The sequence below is a fragment of the Hypomesus transpacificus genome, chromosome 26 (genome assembly GCF_021917145.1).
Source record: "Hypomesus transpacificus isolate Combined female chromosome 26, fHypTra1, whole genome shotgun sequence".
Taxonomy (NCBI): Eukaryota; Metazoa; Chordata; class Actinopteri; order Osmeriformes; family Osmeridae; genus Hypomesus; species Hypomesus transpacificus.
Window position 1 is genome coordinate 5,454,475 of NC_061085.1, and position 23,252 is coordinate 5,477,726.

At 40.5% G+C, this 23,252-nt stretch overlaps 1 protein-coding gene across 3 annotated transcripts; it reads right to left on the reverse strand.

Annotated features, from left to right (window-relative positions):
• Window positions 1-780: 780 nt before the first annotated feature.
• On the reverse strand, window positions 781-18,344 carry LOC124487430 (apolipoprotein B-100-like). 3 transcript variants are annotated; one of them, XM_047049764.1, is made up of 26 exons: window positions 18,150-18,344; window positions 17,796-17,834; window positions 17,136-17,248; window positions 16,894-17,039; window positions 16,601-16,748; window positions 16,078-16,230; window positions 15,731-15,855; window positions 15,553-15,638; window positions 15,019-15,469; window positions 14,783-14,900; window positions 14,520-14,666; window positions 14,124-14,335; window positions 13,800-14,016; window positions 13,515-13,694; window positions 13,188-13,391; window positions 12,932-13,099; window positions 12,623-12,828; window positions 12,307-12,492; window positions 12,091-12,221; window positions 11,073-11,274; window positions 10,785-10,957; window positions 10,496-10,671; window positions 10,309-10,424; window positions 7,626-8,002; window positions 2,757-7,441; window positions 781-2,536 (listed from the first exon to the last, which is right to left on the reverse strand). In XM_047049764.1, the coding sequence occupies exons 1-26, from the start codon at window positions 18,202-18,204 to the stop codon at window positions 1,457-1,459; spliced, it is 9,894 nt and encodes a 3,297-aa protein (XP_046905720.1). In that variant the 5' UTR covers window positions 18,205-18,344; the 3' UTR covers window positions 781-1,456. The 3 variants fall into 3 exon arrangements, with proteins under 3 accessions (XP_046905720.1, XP_046905722.1, XP_046905721.1); XM_047049766.1 differs by lacking the exons at window positions 12,623-12,828; window positions 12,932-13,099; window positions 13,188-13,391 and having other exon boundaries at window positions 12,307-12,357; window positions 13,645-13,694; window positions 18,150-18,265; XM_047049765.1 differs by lacking the exons at window positions 16,078-16,230; window positions 16,601-16,748; window positions 16,894-17,039; ... (1 more) ...; window positions 17,796-17,834; window positions 18,150-18,344 and having other exon boundaries at window positions 15,793-15,831.
• Window positions 18,345-23,252: the final 4,908 nt, after the last annotated feature.

A 23,252-nucleotide genomic window follows, 5' to 3' on the forward strand; every position in this document is an offset into this window, starting at 1 on the left:
GATTTTGCAACTGTAGTTGAAAGACAAACTGCAGCAACCTATTTCTTGGTATTTGCTTGGCGAAATTGCTAACCAATTTTCATCATTTACATTTAGTCATTTAGCAGATGCTCTTATCCAGAGCGACTTACAGTAAGTACAGGGACATTCCCCCCGAGGCAAGTAGGGTGAAGTGCCTTGCCCAAGGACACATTATTTGGCACGGCGGGGAATCGATCCAGCAACCTTCTGATTAGTAGCCCGACTCACTCACCGCTCAGCCATCTGACTCCCTTTTCATACATTTCATACAATTTACACCACGTTCCTAATTTCAGTTTAACCTAATTTCCACATTTCCTCCTCGATTAATATTGTTTTGTTAGATCGTTCGTTCATTCATTAATTCATTCAGTAGCCTAGGCTTGTCATAGGGGTGAACTAGCCAATGTACTAGCCAAATAAATAAAACATTTTTAGGATGTAGGCCGAAAATGAGCTTCACCTCTTTGAAAGACCAGCAGCCGCCACTGGTCTGTGCATACACGTTTTGAGAGCTATTAAAAAATACTTTAAATGTGAAATATCCTGACATGTTCTGTTATGCTTTGATACCCATTCATAGATGCCTACCTTTTATCTCCATCAAAGTCAGCAACCAAGAATGCCTTTGCTTTCTGTTGTCATGAATTACTTTGTTAATAGCTGATGTCATGCTGTGGACGGTGGAACATTTTTAAGGGGAGGGACCCTTTAGCCTGCTCTTTATTTAGCTTGAGAGATGAAAATCACACAATGCTAAACTTGTAAAGGGTGTTTTCTTTATTCTGTCCATAAACAAAATACTGTTTCAGTAGAGTACCTACATTTGATCAAGTAAAGTAAGTTTTGCAGTGAGTAACAATACATTTAGAAAATGTCTTCATTACTGTGTTGCTGTGAGGCTTACGTGTATGCTGTATAATCTTCTTTGATGATATTCTCTGTTGTTGAACACTTAGTAAGTGCATTTTAAAGCAGACTGAGCAGACATAGATTTGTCATGCTCCATGTACACAGCACCCTCACAAGGGTAATTAAAATATTACATTTCATGTGGAACTTAATTTCCACTTTTGGTAATTCAAAGAGAATGACTAACACTAAAGTGTGTAGAAGGAGTTTGAAAAATTTAACTTGCATTCCAAATGGTCTTTATTTATGTGTTTAGGTTTTTAAATACAGACACAAGGGGAACATGTTAATATCAGCTGAGGTGGTAGATATCTGAGTAATTAATACTAAAACAAAATAAGCAATTTACTAAAAAATGCGGGGAAAAACATGGAAACATCCCTTGCCTGAATAACTAGGACTGTTGCATACAGAATTACAACAATGTAGGTTTAGCTGTTTTCCATGTCTAGCTGTTTCAGACATACTAAGTTAGATTTAAAAACATTCTTTGACTGAATACCATTGGTTCCAGGTTACTGGTTCAATCTGCGTGGTCAGAAAATGGAATAGGAATGTCAATTTCTATCCTTCTATCATGTACTCTCACATATGACTCTGCATGCTTGGATATCTCTTTAAGGAACTCTATAACCATGTTATGGAAAGCATTCAAGCGCTTGACCATTGAGCCAATCCATGACTGGATGTCTGCTTTCAGCTGCTCAATAGACATGTCAGCAAAAATAAGCTGGACATTGGTATGGATATCACTGAAGTAGGCCTCAGCCATGTTCCTAAAGTTTTCAACCTGGGTGTTAATGAAAGACAATCCACGAGAGTTGACAAAATCAGTATAAATGTCGCTCATCCAATTGAGCCCCTCCAGTTTCTGAATACAAAAACGATTAGATTTTTTCACAATTTCCACAATGTCCTCCAGTGTTATATTCCTGATTGTCTGAACAAGGTCAATGAGAATACGTTGGAGTTCTTCAAATGTGATGGTGGACACAAATCCTTCCTTTCTGAAATCAGGAATGGGAATTTGGATATTTGTAATAAAATTATGAACAGTTTCACTGCGGGCAGCAACAAATTCTGGAACCTTTGTGATAGCCTCTTCAGTTACTTCACTAATGAAGCTAGTGAATTTCTGGTAGACTTCAAGCCCAGACAGTTTGTCTTCAAATCCAGGAAGTTGGAACTGTGTTTCCTTCAGGAACTCAATGACAGCATTGAGAAGAATCTGAATCTTCTCCTCATACTCGCTGAGGACATAGATCATGCTCTCTGAGACCTTTTCGGTCAAGTCAGCAAGACCTAAAGCTTCAAAATTGTCAGCAGCCCTCTTGAACATTACTCTGCCCTCTTCCTTAATCTGCTCAAGTGGACCCTCAAGATTGCTGGCTAGCCTGGTGATTTCATTATATGCTTTACCAATGGGATTGGTCACAATATCCTGCAGAGTAACTGTGGACACAATGGTCGGTATGTTCTCCTTCAGTCCCAAAATCATCTCATTGGGAACCTCCATATTCCAGGTTGTCTGAATGTTAAGCATAGCTGAGTCGATCACAGACATCTTGATGGACATGATATCCACATCATTTGTTGGATCAGACTACATGAAAGAGAAAGAATTATGTTTCAGGAAAATGTTACAAAAAGTATGTCAGACATTTTTCTAAATTATTCTGTCAGGGTGTGGTAAGGTGTGCTTTAAGTCAGCTCAATTCTGTCAATTACTTGATAATAAAATTGTAAACCAAACTAGACCCTATTTAGATGCTACCTGAGAACATACAACAACATATCTTACACAAAATAAATATAGGTCTTACCGGATAGCGGCTGTAGAGCCTTCCTTTCACTTGAGCTGGGCGCTTTGTCAACAACTGGAGTCCAAGGAGACCAGAAGATGGACTGGACAGAGATACAATGAGCCCATCCTGTGCATTTGCGAACAATTCCTGGTTGGCTTCGATCGTCAGAGCGGACATGCCAACCTTAGCTGAATTGGTGATAGAAGCATCCATAGCCTCATTATTGAAGATGATGGTGCTGTCGTGATTGCTGTCAATGATCATGTGCTTCACAGACAGGACAGATGACAGTTTCACTCCGTTATCTCTGTTTAAAGTGCTGGTACCCTCAATCTTGCCTGTCAAGACCTTAAAGTCAGAGGTGGAGGTGGCATCAAGTTTGACTATGATTTCATGCTGATTGATGATGCTAGCATTAGTTTTAAGTGTGACCACAGGTGTTTTCATGGAGAACTCATATGTCAGGTCACCCATGACAGGGATCTTGATGCTCCTCTGCATTTTGGGCAGAGTGATTTTTGGAAGAGTCAGCTTGCTGAGGGCAGATGGAACATGCAGAGCCGGCATGGTGATGAGACTGGCGTCAGGCAGAGGGATGGTGAAAGAAGACACCTCAATATTCATCACTGGAACTTTGTATGCTGGAACTGTGAGGGTTTTTGGCAGCTCAATATTGTATTTCTCATATTCTGCCTTTGCTTGATCCAAGGAGATTGTGAGTAAGGCAACAACATTATCCCTACCAATGATTATGTTTTTGTTCAGCATTCTGGTATTCTTATTGATGGCACTGACAACAGGCTGCAAGTCAAGGTCAATGGTTAACATATCAGGGTTCTTTTTGTAAACAATTTTGGACTCCATGTCAAAGGTCTGCTGAGTTGTTGTCAAGAGCATGCTCAGGCCGGTGTCCTCCCACAGAGAGAAGTCCTTAACTGCGGATGTCTTCACACTGAGGAATGGCACAGACATTTCAGGAATGGTGATGGGCTCCTTCAACACATCAAGGTTAGCTTCTCCATTAATCTGTGCAAAGATGTGAATTTCCTTTTCACCATTGTCCATCGTGAAGTAATGGGAGTACTTGTACTGATTGAATCGAGCACGACCCACCCAGCTGCACTGCTGCACTCCAGAATTAAGGGTAACGGCAAAGTCATTCTGAAGATCAATCTTTCCAGACAGCTTGAAAGGTAGTTTCACCTTGGTATTTTCCTTGTTCTTGATGTCAAACATGAGCTCATACGGTGTGATCAATGCAGTGAGAGAGTTGGAGATAGTTCCCTCAACATTGCCTACCAGCTCAGTGTTGTGGGAAGCAGTTATCTCAATTTTCATATCCTGTACCTTAGCCTCTCCTTTCAGCTCAGCAACACTGCTTGTAATGAAGGGTGTTTTTGTTTCAGCAGATGCCTCAATGTTGATTTGACCGTAAATGCAGAACTCAGCCTGAACATTTTGCTTCATCTGAACATGATTTGTGTTTGTTTCTCCTGTGAAGGTCAGTTTGATGTCATGGAAATTAATAGTTATCTCCATGTCACTCTTCTGGGTTCCCTCATCTCCATACTCCTGGATGACAAATTTACCCCTGCCTTCATGACCTAGGGTCAGAGTAATGACCCCATTCTCCAGGAAGGCAAAGGTCTTCTGGGTGTGGGAAGTTTCACTCAAGATTTCAAGAAGGGGCATGTTCACCTCATGGTTGTAGGCAGTCTCCAGTGTGGCTGAAACTCCATGCCCTGTTGTAAAGATTGCACTGTTGACAAGTTCAGCTTTGTATGGCTCGGTCGTAGCCTTGGCAGTGGTCTTAGAGGATGCCTCTGCAGAAGTACCATAGAAACCCACTGTTCCCTCGTGGTCAAAGGAGAAAGAGGTGTGCGCAACTTTGATGGTCTCAGAGAGAGAAAACTGTCTCGTTCTGCTTACAACATGTGCAGTGGCATCCAGAGTGTAGGCAATGAGGTCAAAGGTAGATGTGGCCTGAGAGTTGAGGTTGACAGTGAGCTCTGGAGACTCAGAGGCAGTGGTAGAGTTTTGCAGCTCAGCAGTCGTTCTGAGGCTGTAATCAGGTGAGATGAGTCTGAACTCACCATGAAGTTTTCCAAAACAAGGAATCTTGCTCATGTCAGTGATTTTTTCTTTGAGCTCCTCAGTGAATGTTTTATAATCAAAAGACTTGATCTTCTGGATCAATCGTGAAAAATAGACATTCATGTCTTCGAACATGTGCTTGAAGTCAAATGTGCTTAATTGATTCACAAACTCCTCCACTGGTGTCATGACTTTGTTTAGGAATGGTTGGATGTCAATAGACTTGAGAGCAGCAATTGCTGACTGAATGTGTTCCCTGAGCTGGAGGTGCTTCATGATTTCCACTGCTTCATCCATAACACTCTCAACCATCTTGTCAACCTCATAGTTGGACAGAATCTCCTCAAGTTTGGTTTTTGGTACATTAAATTCCACGAAGAAGTCGGAAATGGTGTCCTTAACTGATTTGATCATATTTTTTAATTCTTCAAGGGGAAGCTTAGACATCAGACCAGTCATGTGATTAACCATGGAGTTCATGAAGTTTTTCAAGTCTTGAATGAACAAATTAATGTCAAAAGTGGCAATGACTTGTTTTAGTTCGTTGACTTTCTCCTGAAGGTTGACCCTGATTTCATACTTTGTGTCAATGTCCTTCAGTAGCTCAATGCTATTGTCCATAACTCCCATAATTGTAGCCTTCACTTGCTCAATGACTGCAGGCAGATGCTCAATGAAAGGGATCTGGAGGAGATGGCTGTCACTGTTCTTGTCATACTTTACAAATCCGGAGATGGAGTAGTCCTGGTTCTCACTAGCTTTGCTCAACACAGTGGTGGAGACAATTCCAGTCATTTCAACTCCCAGCTTCTCGGGGTTGTTGTAGGCCTTAATTTCCTGGTCAAATGCATGTTTGTTCAGTTTGGATGTAGTCTTGAATGTGACACTCTGCTCTTTAGTGGTTATCAAGCTGTTGAACTTGTTGTCCATATTTGTCTCAATAGAAGTGCCACTTTCCAGCTTGTGGGTAGTTGAGGCTCTGCATTCATGGGAGTGGGAGAAAGACAGGGGCTCTGCCTTCAGGAGGAACTTGCTGTACACTTCACCAGTCTGCAATCCATAGAAATTCAGTTCAGAATTTGAGTTGAAGATTGCATCAACATTCAGAGTGAAGGGTTCAGCAACAGTGTGGATAGTGCTATCCAGACGAAGAGACGGAGAGTTGAAGTTTGCCAAGCTGTTGAACTTCATGGTCAGACCAGAAAGTTCCATGTCTGTGTTATGAGACATCTGTGATCCCATGAGTTTTCCGTTGGTGTTGCACTTAGCAGTGGATGTCATATCAGCAAAGCTGATCTCGTAAGTGTGCTTCAGCTCGTCTTCTGAGTAGATGCCCTTTACACTGCCAGTCAGGTCCATATTGTAAGGCTCTGCCTTGAACTCGGCTTCATTGACAAAGTGAACATCCATAATCTTTAGGTCATTGTTTACAACCACAGAGGCAGTGAAACGTTCAATGTCAATGGTAATGTCATGCTTGTAGGAATTACTGTCACTAAGGAAGTTATCAGTTTTGGAGCGGACAGCCAGAGATCCAAGAGTAAGAGTCATGGAGTGTTTGTTGTCAGTTTTCATGTCCTGCAGAGAGGCTACCAGGCTGTTAGAGATGGTCAAACCATCTTCATTCATTCTGAGATTTACTCTATTTCTGGTGTTGGCATCAAATAGGTTACCTTTGTACATGCTGTTCATGTATAGCTCAGAGGTGCTGACTTTCCCCTCCACGCTTAACTCAGCTGTGTTCTCTTGGATGGCGCCCTTAGTGTTGATGCTCATACTGGCCCCGGTGGTGTCAAATCCACCATGAATAATGTTCTCGAAGGTCACTGGGCTACTCTGTGCAGTTGTGGTGCAGCTGGTGGCCAGGCTGTCCCTATTCAGGGTCAATGTGGCTTTGTGGGAGGCACGGCTAGCAAATACATTAACAGAGGCATCCGCATTAATCTCAAGGCTAGACGGATTCAGGGATGCGGAGACTAAGGAATATACACGATTCTCGGTATCATCTGCCTGGTTCTCCATCCTTATGCTGGCCTCGTTTCTGGTTGCAGTGAAGTCAACCTGGCTACGGAGCATTCTTTCATCAGCCTTGGTCACAGAGTCAGACTGGATAGTGAGCTGAGCTTCCTTGTAGCCAATGCTGATCTTGGTGGTGTGCTTGATTGGGTCGTTGTTCATGTTGGTGTTGGACTCGATGAGAAGTTGCTCATCAGCATATCCGGCCTTGATCTTATTGACAAATTCTAGCATTGGAGCATCCACCCTCAATGTAGACTCAGCTCTTGCTTCTTTCTTCATTGGCTCAACAGAGAATGACTGGGAGTAGGTGGTGCTGGCAGTCAGGGATCCCACGGTCAGACTTCCGTCCATGTTGGCGTCACCAATGAAAATGTCGGAGGCCAGGGAACACTGGGAGGTGATGTCCAGGGATGTCTGCAATCCCAGGGGGCTAAATGCCTGGATCTTGTAGTTGCCTGTTGCTTTAACATTGTCTGAAACACTGACACTCTCCATGATCCCAAAACTTGTGTCAATAAGCTTGTGGCTAAGGGAAGCATTAACAATGGCCTTCATTGTATCCTCTGGGATGTCAGTAATCAGTGCAGTTCCTGTAATAACATGCACAAGTCAAATTAAACCTCCTAAATGTCCTCTAGATCAGACATCAGAGCTGAGGCATGAAATGTCCTGTTAGTTTAATGCCAGACACTTGAGCTTAATTCTTGACCTTAAATTGAATGTCAAATAATATCAAGGTGACCCCATTGCTACGTTTATGAGAGAGGAAGTTACCTTCAGTTGTGTAGGAGAGCAGCTCGATGGGACTGTCAGCCATCACTTTGTACTGGACCATGTAGCTTGGATCCTCTACACTGTTGTTGCCAGCTGAGATCATGGCTTCCCAGTTGTAATAGTTGCTGTTAACCTTAGCAGATACTTCCACCATTCCTATGAGTGGCAGAGCAAGATCATAGTTGGAGGGGACGGAGAAGGTGGGGACCTGAATCTCCTTAGAGGGAAGGTCTAGACCCATCTGGGGCACTGCCAGGTGTGGTGTGGTCAGCAGGGCTGGGATCCTGAGTTCCTCAGATGACTTTCCTCCAAGAGGTATGGGGATGATGATGATGATGACACGGTCCTTGTTGAACTGGTATCTGAATGTGCTCTCACTGGTGAAGGAATGACAGAAAGTTTAGTCTAAAAGTAAAAATCCATTATTTTGATAACAAATTCAAAAGAAAATATAGCTGCAAGCCGCAATGAGGGGCCAAACAGGTCAAATTACCGCCAAAACTTTTTTGACATCCTCCTGAGTACATATAGAACGTTTTGTGTGAATCCATCAAGGATTTTCTGAGATACGACCCAACTTCCTGTTTAACGGCTAGGCTGCCGATTTTGATAGACTATAAAGGAGAAATGGTTTAGAAAATCAAAAATCCATGTGAAACCTTTTGTGAGGCTTGATCTGAAGATAATATGTGCCAGATTTGGTGAAGATTGGACAAATTATTTAATGAATTCAAAATGGCGGCCGCATCAATTCAGCTGGTTAACATACATGACATGGGATCTCCCAACATATCACAGGACAAAGGAATCAACTAAATAAGGAAAACAAATCAACAGTTATTGGCCAAAATGTACTATGAATTCGGAGAGATGGCTGAGCGGTGAGGGAGTCGGGCTAGTAATCAGAAGATTGCCGGATCGATTCCCCGCCGTGAAAAATGATGTTGTGTCCTTGGGCAAGGCACTTCACCCTACTTGTCTCTGTACTTACTGTGAGTCGCTCTGGATAAGAGCGTCTGCTAAATGACTAAATGTAATATGGAAAATGTGATTTTTTTTTGTGCTGCAGACGGAAGAGAAATGCCCGTGGCAAGCTAACTAGCTAGATAGAACGAAGGGCAGTTTGTAACACTCAGAATGTACAGTAGCTCTAAAACAGGGGCACTTGTCGGACATTAGTCCCAATTTGAAAATGTTAGTTGTTTTCAAAGCCCTGTAGAGACCTTCCTGAACAGATTGACATAAAGTTTAGGCGGTGCCATTGAAGTTCAGGTTAGTAGTCAGATAGTTTCACCAGTGCCGAAAATGTACTGTCGCCGTTTGGCTTCCTGGACAGCAGTGGAATAGTTTTTCTTACCAATGTACAGTGTTGCAGTCAGCTAGGTGGTTTAAAACCACATGCAATGAATTTCACCAACGAATCGTTTACTTGTAATCTAATGACATAATAAATCCGAAAACAAAGATTTATTTGTGAGGAATGTTTATTTTAACGATTGAAAACGGATGTAGGCTATCACAAACCACTGTCGTATGTGTCGGGCAACAGAGGCTAATGTCTTGATGCTAACGCCTCAGTGAAATAGCAGACTACTGTTTCCGAAAGTAGATGTACAAGCTTAATAATATCAGCGTATATCATATTGTACATTACATTTCACAATTGGGTTTTATATCACATTGTTAAATGAGTAAATAGTTAACTCACACTCACACTCTGGCCTTTGCCTGTGGCATTTCTGCAGCTGTCTTGCCGTTTTAGCTAGTTAGCTAGCTATCTCCCAGAAGTTAACAATCTGCTAAACTAATGTTCTACTACTAGATAATCACGCGTGTATTTGTGACGTTAGTGACGTTTCTGACTGTGGCTAGCTAGTTAGCCACTGTTAGCTTCACTTTTCGCCACTGAAACGTATATTACGCGTAAACTGTTGCACCGAATGTAAATTCCAATATAAGCAATGCAATCGTGACCAAGACAAACGTTTTGACATCGACGTTGTCTATGTTGTGCAAGTATCGAGGGAGGAGTTAGGGTGGGAAAATAAATAATAAGAAATTATAATTATATATATGAGATAACATAGTGTGTGCCTTGCTGATGCAACACCCAATAAATATATATGAGAGAGAATATAGGTGCGCCTGCAGGATGGCTGCACTGACAAGAGCTCCGCAAGTAGGCTACCTAGCAATTTGTTTGTTATATTAGTGTTCGTAATTAGTTTTCTCCATGTTACATTGTCGCTCATTCAGTAAGACCGGCAGACACTTCTGGATATAAGGGTTGTCACTTGGCAAGGATTATTTTACTGTCTTAGGTTAGCATAGGTTTATAAGGTTAGTATAGGTTATTTCAGCTACTGGTTGCACTATCAGCAATACTGCACTATTGTACTTAACTTGTCTTAGGTTAGTATAGGTTTATAAGGTTAGTATAGGTTATTATGTGTATTATGTGTATTTAAAGGTTTAGTATACTCTATTGAATATTGTATATTATTTGTATATTAGGAGGTTTACTATATTTTAGCTTATCATAGATGTAATCTATGTTCTGTGTACTTAAATGTTATGTTATGCCAGGTTGCTTTGCATTGTCTTGTCCTAAGAATTTCAGTGCCCAGTCTGTTGTTCTGTGCACCTGCCAATAAAAGACTTGAATTTATTCATTTATACTTACGATTTCAGGAACAGCTTCTCAGGCATGGAGGGCATTATTATCTCTGGAATGTGGTTCTTAAGTGTCTCAAAGGCAGGGACATCAGTTGTGATCTTGTCCAGCCACATGCTGCTTGCCTGTAAATTTTACACTCTTGTAAATCTCCTTCTCATGAAAATGAGAAAGCTGAAAAATGGACGAAGGTTACCTCAAGAGCCTTTGTGTAAATGTGACGCAGTTTCATGTCAGTCTTGGCCACCTTATGGTCCATGATGTCCTCAGAAAGCAGTATGAGCCACTTCTGGATGTCTTCAGTGTAAGGTAAGAGCTTATGGATTTCAGAGTTCATGTCAGACATCACCTGTACCTGAATCTGGTCCTCTCCTAAAAATGGGTTTTGTCAAACGTTGAACACTTCACTTCATAATGACAACCTTTAAATGGACTTTAAAACTAGGCTTTGTCCCAAAAAATTGTTTAATGAAATGTTGGTCTACCATATTTGAAGACGACTCCCTGCACAGAGGAGGTCTCTGGGAGTTTGAGGTCACTCTTAATCTCCAGAGTGAGTCCTTCTCCATTCCTCAGTGTGGCAGTGACAGCTGCATCTGTCTGAAGTGAGGGCACCACCAGTTGCACCTGGAGCATCCCGTCAGTCATGGCCTCAAGCCTGTAGGAAAGACATTTTCAATGAAACAAAGATACAGAACTAAATGTACTCAAGGATAGAAAAAATTGGGCCAATTAAAAATGTTCCCTCTGAATGTGTGCTCATGTTAACTTACTTGGCACGACCAATCAGAGACAGCTGGGGAATGTTCTTGTTGGAGATTTCGATGGTGATGGACTTGCCCTTGGTGCTGCTGTCAGTGAGGCCCACCCTGACTCCAGCCTCCACATCACAGTCAGGAATCTGGACATTGGTGGTGAAAACGTTCTTGTTCCTGTTGTACTTTATTGTGGCTGTGGCCTCAGTGGGTTCCGAACCTAAAAGCAGGAAGTGGCTGAGAAGCTGCTCGTTTACACAAAATTATTTCACAATAAAAGGGAATCAAGGTGGAATCGATTGGAGTATGTATGGAACAAGGGCGTAACCACGTATTCTTTGGGGGGGTCCCCCCCCCCCACCCAATATACAGCAGAAAATATGTAAAATATCCGTTCTCCTTTTATGAACACTGTCAATGGATCGGTCTCGTGTTATGTCTTATTTATTTACAATTAATTCCCGTTTGTTAAGAAAAACATAAGTGTGTAAATCCCCCCTCCTAATTGTACAGTTGTGTGATTTTGTTTTAATCCACCTTGTGTCGTTCTGCGTTGTTATGGTTACCTAACACTTTTTCGTCAGTCAGTTGAGCTCAAAGAAAGTAACGTTAGTTAACTTGTTGGAGAGGAGGTAGAGTAATGGAGGATTTGAGGTTTCCTAAAAAGCGGAGAAAGCTGCACCAACAGCCAAGCATACGCTGTTTTTTTCAGACAGAAAGTAACTTTATACAAAGCTAAATGTGTAAGCAAATAAAACGAGTAGCCTCATAAAAGCAGGAGTCGCAGTTTTTCTGATAAAATTGCATGTGGTCACAATGCAGGCAGTCACTGTCTCTGAGAAATAACACTATTCCTTTAGATGTGAATTCAAATGGTCAATGTAGTCCTCAAAACCATCTTTTAAATATGCACATTTTCATATATAAATATGGAATTGTAGGCAATGCACTTAACAACAACAAAAAACTATGGGGAAGGGTATTCATTTGGACCCCCCCCACCATGGTTACGCCCTTGGTGTGGAAATGCTCATACCTTCTGCTTTCATAATCATCTTCAGAGAATCAACCTTCTGGCGTCCATCTTTTCCCTCACTGAGGAGCTCATAGGAAAAGGTGGCTGTGTATTCAGTCACCTCTCCAGTAGGCTGGATGTCCACAGCAAACCTACAGAGACAGGTGATACAGTGTTAAAGTATAATCAAGCACTACACATATCCAAAACATTTCTGTCTTTACTGAAATTACTTACTTAGTCTCTCCATTAAGTGGGAAGTAGGGAGCAGCAGCGTTGACACCAGCTATGGAGTAACGGGCTGTGGTGCAGTACTTAACTCCAGAGAAGAGAGGACTGCAGTTGACAACACTAGTCCTGGAGTAGTCCTCCATGGGAGGGACCAGGGAAACATGACCAGTGGTCACTGTCAGAACTCTGTTGCTATTAATAGGAAGTGCAGAGGATACAAAATCAACTATACACAGTGGTGCCTTTGGTAATTTTCCTAAACATTAATATTATGAATAATTATAAATATGTATTTGCGTTTGGAGTTCCAATGTTTCTTTACCTAACTCTGAAGAGCTGTGTTGTTCCCTGAGGGGCAGGTATGGCCAGCTTGACCTGGTTTTGTTCCATGGTGATCTTGGCATGAAAAGCACTCTCGTGGTACATGTTTGTGTGCATCTCAATGGCGGAGACAACAAATTCAGGCATGTGTACTCCCATCTGTGTCACAAACTCCACCCCCAGGGAGGGCATGAAGGATACTTCCTGCTGTTGTAAGAAGAAGTAAAGATTAAAAGTTCATAATGAAATTACTTAAAATACATTCTATGCTTTTAATGGAGGAATGTACAACAAAGAGTGGGCTATATACCATGTTTGGTGCAATGTGCAGTCCCCCTTTAGCTCCCTGTACAAAAGTCCCAGACAGAGCGAACTTCAGAGGCAATCCAGCAGCAGTTGGCAGGCTAAAACTGTTGTCCATGAAGATGTAATGGGCGAAAAGTTCATTATCAGTGTTTGACATCAGTTGTTGCAAGGTCTGGAAAAGAAAATCCATGTTATGAGGAACATCAATCATCTTGGTAGAAAGAAACTAAGACAACTGTTCATCCCAAAATGAGATGTACCTTTGTGGGGATGATCTTGAAAAGGATTTCGGCATACATCGCTGCTGTATAGAAGATGCCTTTCAGATCGGTGCCCTTGATGTAGCCAAGCTCAGCTCCCATAATCCTCAGGTAAGCTGTGGCCTCAGGGGACTCCTGAGTCTGCAGCTCCTTGGCTAGTTTGTTAAAGTTACGGACAATTTCTCTCACAATGTTCTCAGGGACCTAAAATGAAGGTTTAGTTCATAATTATGACAGTGGCACAGCTAATGATAAAGTGTTACAAAGCAACTCAAATGCAATTATTGTTGCAGGTTAACACAAAATATATGTATAGTCAAGTCTCACCTGTCTCTTCAACTTCTCACTCATCAAAGGCTCAATCCATTTCTGTAAAACCTCATTGATCTTGTTTGGCATTTTATCTTCAGCCCAGTACATGGTCTTAGACAACGTGTCTGGGAAGAACCCATTCTTTCCAAACAGAGCCTCAATGGTTGGTTCAAAGCCTTTTCCCTCCATGCCAACCTTTAAACAAATTAAATGATTAATGAATGTCGGGGGATATGATAGTGAATAAAACTTAGAAGGGACCTTTCTATCATGGACTTCTGGATTGATATTTAAACATACCTCCCACATATCCATTGAATAGCCAAAGGCATTCAGTGTCATCTCAAGCATGACTTCTCTAGGCAATTGGCTGGTTGGATCAAATACCATGTTGCCCCTCATGTCAGTTTGCATGTAATTGGCACCAGTCTCAATCTTGTAGTTGCGGGATTTCGTGTAGTCAAAATCAGTAGTCACATCATTTTCTCCCATGACATCCAAAATCTTCTTTGCCATCCTGAGGAAGAAGACAAATCATGGACAATTAGGTTACAAGATTAGATTGTGTGACTCATGTTGCTTAATTTTACGGTAAATCTGTTCAAGTGGGAATATTGTCCTTACTTTTGGGTTTCTGGGTCCTTAGAGGAAATTATATTGTAGATGTGGGAGGCCACAAAGGCCTTGACCTGCATGTTCTGATCCTGGGTCAGCACCTTCTTTACCAGTTCTAGGTCACTCTCCTCAGGTGCTCTCATCAGAATGAGGTAGGCGGCTAGGCGCTTCTGCACAGCTCCCTTGGCATACTGGCTGACCCTCTGGAGGTTCGAGCGCACCTAAAGAAGACAAGAAAGTCTATTGACCATGGAAGTCCCAAATGTGTCGTATAGCCGTTGTGATGTTATTTTATGTGTTTTACCCAGTATGCCAGTATGCCAGACTTTGGAGCACTGGTGTTGTTTACATAAATACAGTTTGTACAACTATCTCTGAAGGAAAGTGCAAATGCATGTAGCTGACCTCGTTAGTCACAGACATGCGTCTAAAGGCCTGGATAGCTGCCAGCTGGACAGACAGGGTTGTGGCAGGCTGTCTCATGCACTTTACTAGGGTAGTCTTTACACTGGCATCTGCAGCCTCCATGGCCTCTCCCATGTTACCAACAACCTGGACACATTGAAAAATAACATATTCACAGTCAGCAAAGAAACAAGACCTTGGAGGTTTGTGTATTGCGACAATTTGGAACGCAAAAATTAAGAATGTAGAAAGAGGTCTCATACCCTCAGGGTCAAGAAAGTCATCTCCTTTTCACCTGCACAGTCACTGCCCAGAATTGAGGCCATGAACTCAGACACAGCAATGATCTCAGGGGTGACCTTGCCCTCGGCCTGGTAGAGCCTGGCAACACAGGAGAGAACAGTAATGAACACTTGAAAACATGAAAATGTAATTTTGATGTTGTTTTCATATTAAGCTTCTGAGAGGAAAACTCTGACTGTAAAAACATTTTACTTACTTTCTGACGACGTTGCTAAGAGCATACATGATGGGCTTGCTCTGCTTGTACTGAGCCATAGCCAGCATGTCCTTGACAAGAAGACGGGATGGATTAGGTATCAGGCCCAAAGCATATACGGCAGCATCGACCTCCATGGCGTCAACATCAAAGGTCCTCAGGACCTGGAGCATGGTACTGCTGCACTCTGGAGTGCCGCACTGGGCCAGCGCTTGCCAGGTCAGGGCACCAGACACATCCATCATGTGAACCACGGCATCGCTCATAACCTCAGCCTTCAACCCACGGAGCTGCATTACGAGTTTCTGGAAAGTGCTGGCACGCTGGTGACCCTGGTTTGTCTGGGACAGGGAGGTGAGCTCACCAATGGTGGCAATAATGCTATCCTTAGTCTGGACAGGGTTCTTCTCTTCAACAGTCTCCATGGGCAGGAACTTGAGGTTGGCCTCAACTTTAGAGAAGAAGTAGAACATTATTTATGAACTGATATCAGCAGACTGCTACCATTTTTTTAAATTAGTCTTGGCTACTTACTTGGGTCAAAGACCCTGTCGTTGATATTCTCAGACTCCACCAGAGTCAGAATCTGCTTCACCACGGTTGAAACTCCATACTCATTCCTGTAATCAGAAAAGAACATAAAAATTGACAAACTGGCCATGCTCTGTAAAGTATTCTGGAAAACTCTGGCTACTGCTTTTTCTAGACTTACTGGTGAGAGAAAGGAAGGAAGATGTGCTTCTCAGTGCAGGCTCCTGAAAGTATATGACTTTCCTCATTGGAAAATTGGTAGTTGCAAGTCTGAGTGCTGCTGATTAGTTTGGACAGAGGGAAGTGCTGTTGAGAGGGAAAAAGTGCATTTTAATAGGTATTATACCTACATTAGTTACATTATATATACACATTATTATATATACATTAGGTTAGGATTAGTGGAGAAATTCAACTCATCATAAACTCAACTCAAATGTTGAGTTTATGGTGTTCTTTTCACACAAAATAATTATTGTTTTGGTACCATGTATTATACAGTTTAAAGGTCATAATGTAGACACCTACCATGCCAGAGATTAGGGCCAGAGGGCTGGTGTGGTCTTTCTGGGCAGTAAAACGGTCACATCTGGACAGATCCCTGGTGAGGGTGAGGTCGGTGACAACATTTTCCCTGGCATTGACAGTGTTATCAGTGTCACAGACTCCATGCAGGGTGGCCTGAAAAAGTTAAAGGGTTACAATTAAAAATTAGCTCAGACCACATATGATTCAGTTCCAGGAAAGAAAAAAATTACAAGAATGTAATTAACTGTTTACAGTCTGATTTGCTGATTATCTTAATAAGGCTGTGATACTAAGCTGGAAATTCCAAATTGACACAACATGTGAATCCACACCTAAAGATAAAGTTGTTTTTATGAACTTTGACCTGGCAATGAGGACAGTCACTTTAAGAACACAATGTTTGGTGCAGCATTTATCACCCCAGATTGGGGTTTCTTATCTCTGTATTATCTAACCTGTTATTATTGATTTAATCTGCATCACAAACAACCTTGATGACACATAAAAATAAAAAAACTCGTACCATTTTCATGTTTTTCTCTACTTTCAATGAAGGCACGAGAAGAGCAGAAACAATTCCCCTCTTGATGTTGAGGATGGTGGTGGGCTCATTCTCCTCAGGGAAAAGTTTCACACCTGTCTCTCCCTCAACCATGACCTTCAGGGGGTTCCTGGTAAAAAAAGAAAGTAGCAAACTTGGTGTTATTAAATGTGTGGTTCTACTCATGTTTTTAACACACATTGTCCGACTTAATCACACTGAAGTACAGGGAACTGATTCAAGAGCTTTTAGGACAAAGTTATATAATGACATACTTTTCCATGGCAAACTGGAAGGTCTCAGCATTGGTGGAAGGCTCATACACAGGAGAACCCACAGAGTCCACAGCTGCTACCTCACTTAAAGAGCACTCTGAGGTACGCACAATGAAGTTACAGGTCTGGACAACATCAATCTCAACCTGTAAGATGGAGATAGGGATTGGTCAGGCTATTCTATGTTGTGAGAACGTTTTTGTGAGGAGTAAGTTAATATTTCTGTTAGTCATGACACTTACTTTACAGTACACTTTGGGGCCATTCTTGAGGCTGGTTGCCCCGTGCACACCATTATGGGTCTCAGCTTCGTAGTTATACACATATCTCCTGAAGTTTTGGAACCTCTTGGCCACTAAAAGGTTAAAAGGAATGAAACATTATGTAATTATAATAAAGATCATTAAGTTCAGGTCAGTCCAAAGATATCTTATCTCTTAGATAAGTAGCTCTGGACTCTGATATAGCATATTAAATAATAAACAGGATAGTGTTGACTCAGAGAACTTGACAAACTGATATGAAATAGTATTCTCGGTAAGGGTTCAAAGGTAAACTTTTCAGCTAAGAGTGGCACAAGTTCAGTAGGTGAATTTTGGCAGTGTCTGTGTAACTGTTAAGTTATGTTGTACACATTTTGGTCACAGAAACAATAAAATAGGTCCCTTGATGATGACTTTCTGTTTCTATTCTTTCAAATTTTTCATTTGATTCATTTAGCAGATATTGTTTTTTAAATTACTGTACTGTATGTTAAACTATAAACATTTTAAGTGTTTCACCTATTACTAGTTACCTACAGTTATACTGTACTAAGTATTATTATTATTTTTTTACATTTTGTTTATTACTTTATGTATCTTGCTTCACAATTCAAATAAAGTTTAGTATCAAACACTTACCAAGACACGTTGGAGAGCGCCCTTCGGAATCTACTTGCTCTGTAAATGATAGGGTCATGAGCAGTTAAAAGAACATACAAATACAAAGGCTGTTGGTAGTTTCGATTAATGCCATTAATTGATTGTGTCTGATATGAAGACCATTGTCTAGAACATCAACCATCATAAAAACGGGATAAATTAATATCTGTGAGCTGTTAAATTATTATCATTTATTAACAGATCAAATATTTGATATCCAATACATGAATAAATAACATTAATATTCAATTAAAATATGTTAAACTTAGCTCCATACAAACATCATTAATAGTCACAAAAGTGTCAATTTAGTTTAAGTTGAGTAGTACTTACGGGCCAAGGCATAGGTGCTTAGCAGCAGCAAAAGACAGAGCTTAGTATCCCCCATGATGGGTCGGATATAACTCTGAAAGCCTTTGGAGAAAGGGAGTCTACGCTCAGTGAAGACTGAGTCCTTGTAATGAATTTAGCCTTTTTATAGTTCCCACATCTCACTTTGTGATACTAATCAGAGTTGCAAATGTGTTAAACTAATTCCAAAGTTCAGACAGTCCTTGTGGCAGGCCAAAGGTACGCCATTTCACAAACCCTTATAAGACTTGTCAGTCAGCACTGGGTTGGACTGCGATTGCATTAGGTTAGCATTTGTTTCAAACTCATGATTCCCTTTGTCATGTTGCGAATACCAGTCAAAATCAGATCACAATCAATATATTGGCTTATTTGTCTCTGGTGTTTATTGTATATTATTGACAGAACGTTTTCTGGTTTGTCTACAACTGAGAATTATTCATTATTATTATTAATAATTAACGACTATTACATTTTCAACATCTTCTATACTGCATTTTAATTATATCGTTTAATTAACGTGTTATTGTGATGTTTAGTATGATAAATACTGAGGTACAATATCTTAATGAATAGACTAACAAAGTGTAAGCCACTATACTTTTTAGTGGCCAACAAGACTAATTGCATACGCAAATCTTACCGTTTGGTGATTAATAAAGTGTTATCTTATGGAAATGTTTTGGTGTACAAGATTACATCTAAGTGTAATTGTACTGCAGAAATCACTACTAATCTCTACAAGTAAGTGTTTCTTCTTTCTGAATGTTTGATGTTATTTATTTATTGTCTGTAAATTTGTGAAAAGTTTCAATTGAAATATTTGGTGTTTCTTTGTCAAGATATGGTATGTTTTGCAGACAGGTATGAAAGAATCAATCAATTTCAATACTGAATTAAAGCTGTTGAAAAACTGCATTTATTTATTGATTGTATGTACTGTAGAGAAGACTTTTGAAATACACTGTGACTTAAGAAGACTTACAGCTACTGTCATGATAGATATGCACTTGTAACCCCAAAAGCAATCATTTATGGTAAGCAGCAATCTTAACACAGTACTATATATTTATATTTTTGACAGAGTCTCAACATGATGACATAATCAATACCATCATGTAACTGGTGCCTACACCATAACCCCTTTGCTAAAATCCAATTTTCTAAAGATAAAAGTGGTCCTTAGTCCCGCTGTTACTCTTTTATGACTTGCAACATCAGCTGTGTTCTTCTGCATGATTAAGTTATCTACTCACTGTACGTGATCGCTGACAGAGACCACTTCTGTTGGTCATTTATTGATTTATGTTTGGAAGTGAAAGGCATGTCTACATTTTTTAAGATAAGTTGTGTGAGCAAAATGTGGAAATAAACATGTAGGTTTCTTCAACTCCTGACAAAGTCAGTAAAGTGAGTTTTGGGTAAATGTGATCTTGAAATAAAGTTCCCTTTATATAACAAGCCAGGACACAATGTTCTATATTACCAAATAATTCACTTTCAAGGTTTATTGAAAATAACAAAGAAAATAACTGCACAATATCGACCTTTCTAAAACATTAGGCCGATGCAAAGACGATTAAAATGCTTATTATTAAATGAATAAAGAGAAATGTTTACTGGATTAGGCTACAAAGATTATAGGTAAGATGTGAAAGAAATTTGAAAATACTTAATACTTAAATTATCTTAATATAATAATCATTATTATTATATTAAGTCTAACATTGCTTCCCTGTATAATATTTTAAATTCTTCTCAAATCTTCTCACTGTGTTGAAAGGTACAGGTGTAATAAAAAATGTGGACAGAAAAAACAAGGTCATTTGCATTTTCACAATACATTTGACATTACAGGAAGAATGTTTTATTGTAAATTAATAACTTGAAGATTTTATGCTTTTCCACTTAAGCATTTCATGTCCTCGTATGTTTTAAGTTCAGCAATGGCTTTCTGTGGCAGATAACTGAAATATCTCACTTATAATGCCAGTAATTTCTGTCTTGTCTATTTGTGTACTTTTTAGAATGGTATTTTACGGCAGCGAGTTTCCCACGATTGCTGTTGAGTTTATATTTATGATTCAATCATCTATTATTCAACAATAAGTTGAATATTAATACATACACTTTATTTGAAATATTAATTTGTATGAATGGCCATTTCACACCCTTTGATTATATATTTTTTTCACTGTTGTAACACTATATTCTTAATTCAAAGGTTACCAACAGTAAGTCGTAACAATACACACTTCTGTTAGTGTGGTCCTGCTAGTGCCTCTGCTAGTCCACCCATTAGGGCCTTTGAAGAAGGACATCAATTAGAATACCTCTTGTGATCATGTCAAAGGAGCTTAGTGAGGAAAAATGAGAAGTTGCTTTCCTGTGTGGTTTCCCAAGCACTTTACTGCAGCAAATTGCCTTTTTTAAAGGGTAAGTAAAATTCACAAGACATTTTCTGAAATCAAAGCAAGATAAGCCAGACCTAAGTGACCACACTACAAGACCACTAGCTCCTACCACCAAAGTAAAAGAACAGTCGAAATACGACAGACTAAAGTTCTGGAGTATGTTGCACCAACAGTACATAAATTCTCTCTTCATTGAGAGTGCAAAGTCCACACTAAACGATACGTTGAAACTTCTTAGTTTGATACTAAAGCTTTGTTGATTTTTGGTTGCACCACGGAGACTTAAAGTTAGGTTAATTACACTGGGTTAAGGCAGGGCTCCAGACAAACTTTTTCTACTAGGAGCACTGTAGCCCCTGACTGAAATTTTTTGGAGCGCAAGCAGAACATTTTGGGGCACACCTTATATTAACCTGCAATGCAATTATTAATGAAACTGAAGAGGGTACAATTCAGTGATGATTTTAGACCCTTTTTAGGGGTACTCAAGCACCCCAAAATCTAATCTCAGCACCCCTAAAATAATTTTAAATATTGTTTATTATCATTTGATGCTGGTAGATTTATATTGGCAAGGGGGTTTAGCACTTTTGCAACGCAATGTATTCATGTCACACACTCATTGGGGGCTGAGCAACCCTAAAGGTCTGATCCTAAAATCGCCCCTGGTACAATTTCTGGGGAAATTGTTGGGTGTGCTCGCGTCGGTTGCAGATGGGTCCGTTTTCTTTCGGACATTTTTACAACTTAAATACAGCAACGCCCCACATAAGCTTTAGTTTAAATACACTACTTAAGGTGACATTACATACTGTGCATACAAGTCTTAGCTAAATGACATGGATGTATGATGCGCTTTTCGGATTCCCCCCCCCCGTTGAAATGAACGAATAACTCGAAAAAAGATTTGTTCATTTTACTGAACGAGATTCAAAGAACCGAATCAGTCAAATGAACTGAACTTCCCATCACTACACTACACTTGCTGAGTATAACAGCGCAAACACAGGCAGGGATACAGTAGCAACGCTAGGGCTAATAAGTATTTAGCTGCTCGACTCCATGAAGCCGGGTAAGAAGGGCTCTTGAAACTGCTCACCAAAAGAACGAAGGGGACCAACTTTTCTGGCAGATTAAAGGTCACATGAAATGATGTTTTTGGATGCTTTTATATGGCCTTAGTGGTCCCCTAATACTGTATCTGAAGTCTCTTTCCCGAAATTCAGCCTTGGTGCAGAATTATAGCCACTACGAGTATTCCCACAATGAGCTTTCCTCAGAACGCGCTGTTTCTGTGTCTGTATAGCTTTAAATGCTAAATGAGGAGGAGAGAGGCGGCACCATGCGCTAATGTTTACAGTGCATGTATCGCAATGGCTTCTAGACCCGTTGCTGTAAGATGCCTCGAATTTGCCCATTCTCATCTGATAACCCTGGTTTGCAGAGCTGCACACTTAATCATTACAATGTGGGGAAAGGCGGATATCGCGCGCGCCATAACACCAACAGCAGAACGTTATCCACATAACAACGAAGCGTACAACACTGCGTTACAGAATGTGTATTCACACACATACTTGATGCTATCTACCTTTACATTAGCGACAGTACCTCAGCTGATAGCTGCAGAGTTAATGTTACTGCCAGATTCTAAGGGGAGCAAGCTAGGTAACCATATAGTAAGCAACAAAATGAGAGGGTTTTCACCGACGTCACGTTTTGGGTGGTAACCTGGATGCGCGGCCATATTGGAGGCACTCGGTGTAGCCTAAACAACTGAACGGAGTACAACCAAAGAAGTATATTCTGTACTCTTTGGTACAACTGTAGCCATGTCTAAACGACCGAAATGGTCATCAAAACGTGTCCAAGATCCAAAGGCATATAGGGAAGGACTTGGACCACAAGAAAAGGGTCGATATTTTGAGAAATTAGGATTTATTGGCGGTGCAGATCCCTACCAGTTAGCTCCCTCTACTTGGATCCGTGACGACCCGGTGATTCTGCCTTCAGTTGGATATCCCGATATTGTTAACTACCTTTTCTCAATCAATCGGCGAGTTTTCTCGCCGATTGATATGAATTATATTATGTCAATGTTAGCTTTACAGTAAAATAAGCGCACAGTAAAAACAATAAAAGCAGTAATTGTTTTTACTATTTACTATTAAAAATATTATCATTACAATAGAAAAAAAAATTTGAGCCGCTGAAATAAACATTTCACAATACCCGACAAGAAATGTGCCGAAAAAAATCTGTATGTTATCCAGATTTTTCCCTCGTAGATCTTGGTTGAGCTTTGCCAACCACAAGCGCCTCCTTTCCTCTGACAATCTCTGGCATTCCTTTCCCTGGTTTTTAATAGCTTTTGGAAGTCGATAATATACCAAATGTTTTTCACGATGTGTCCTATTTGTACAACCTGAAACACGGCAATCATTTACCATTTTCCTTGACGACGTTCGGGATATACTTCAGTGCCAGTGCTTTGTTGTAATGCGGAGTGCCTCCAAGATGGCGACTTCCGGTCTGATGACGCGTCGGTGAAAACCCTCTATAGTGTTAGTTGACTTACTTGCCCGAGGTTTGTACAGAGCCTGTTTAAGGAGAGCCTGCCCACTCCCTATTAAGCCCCATTGTACCGAATTTTGTTGCAGTTGTTTATGGA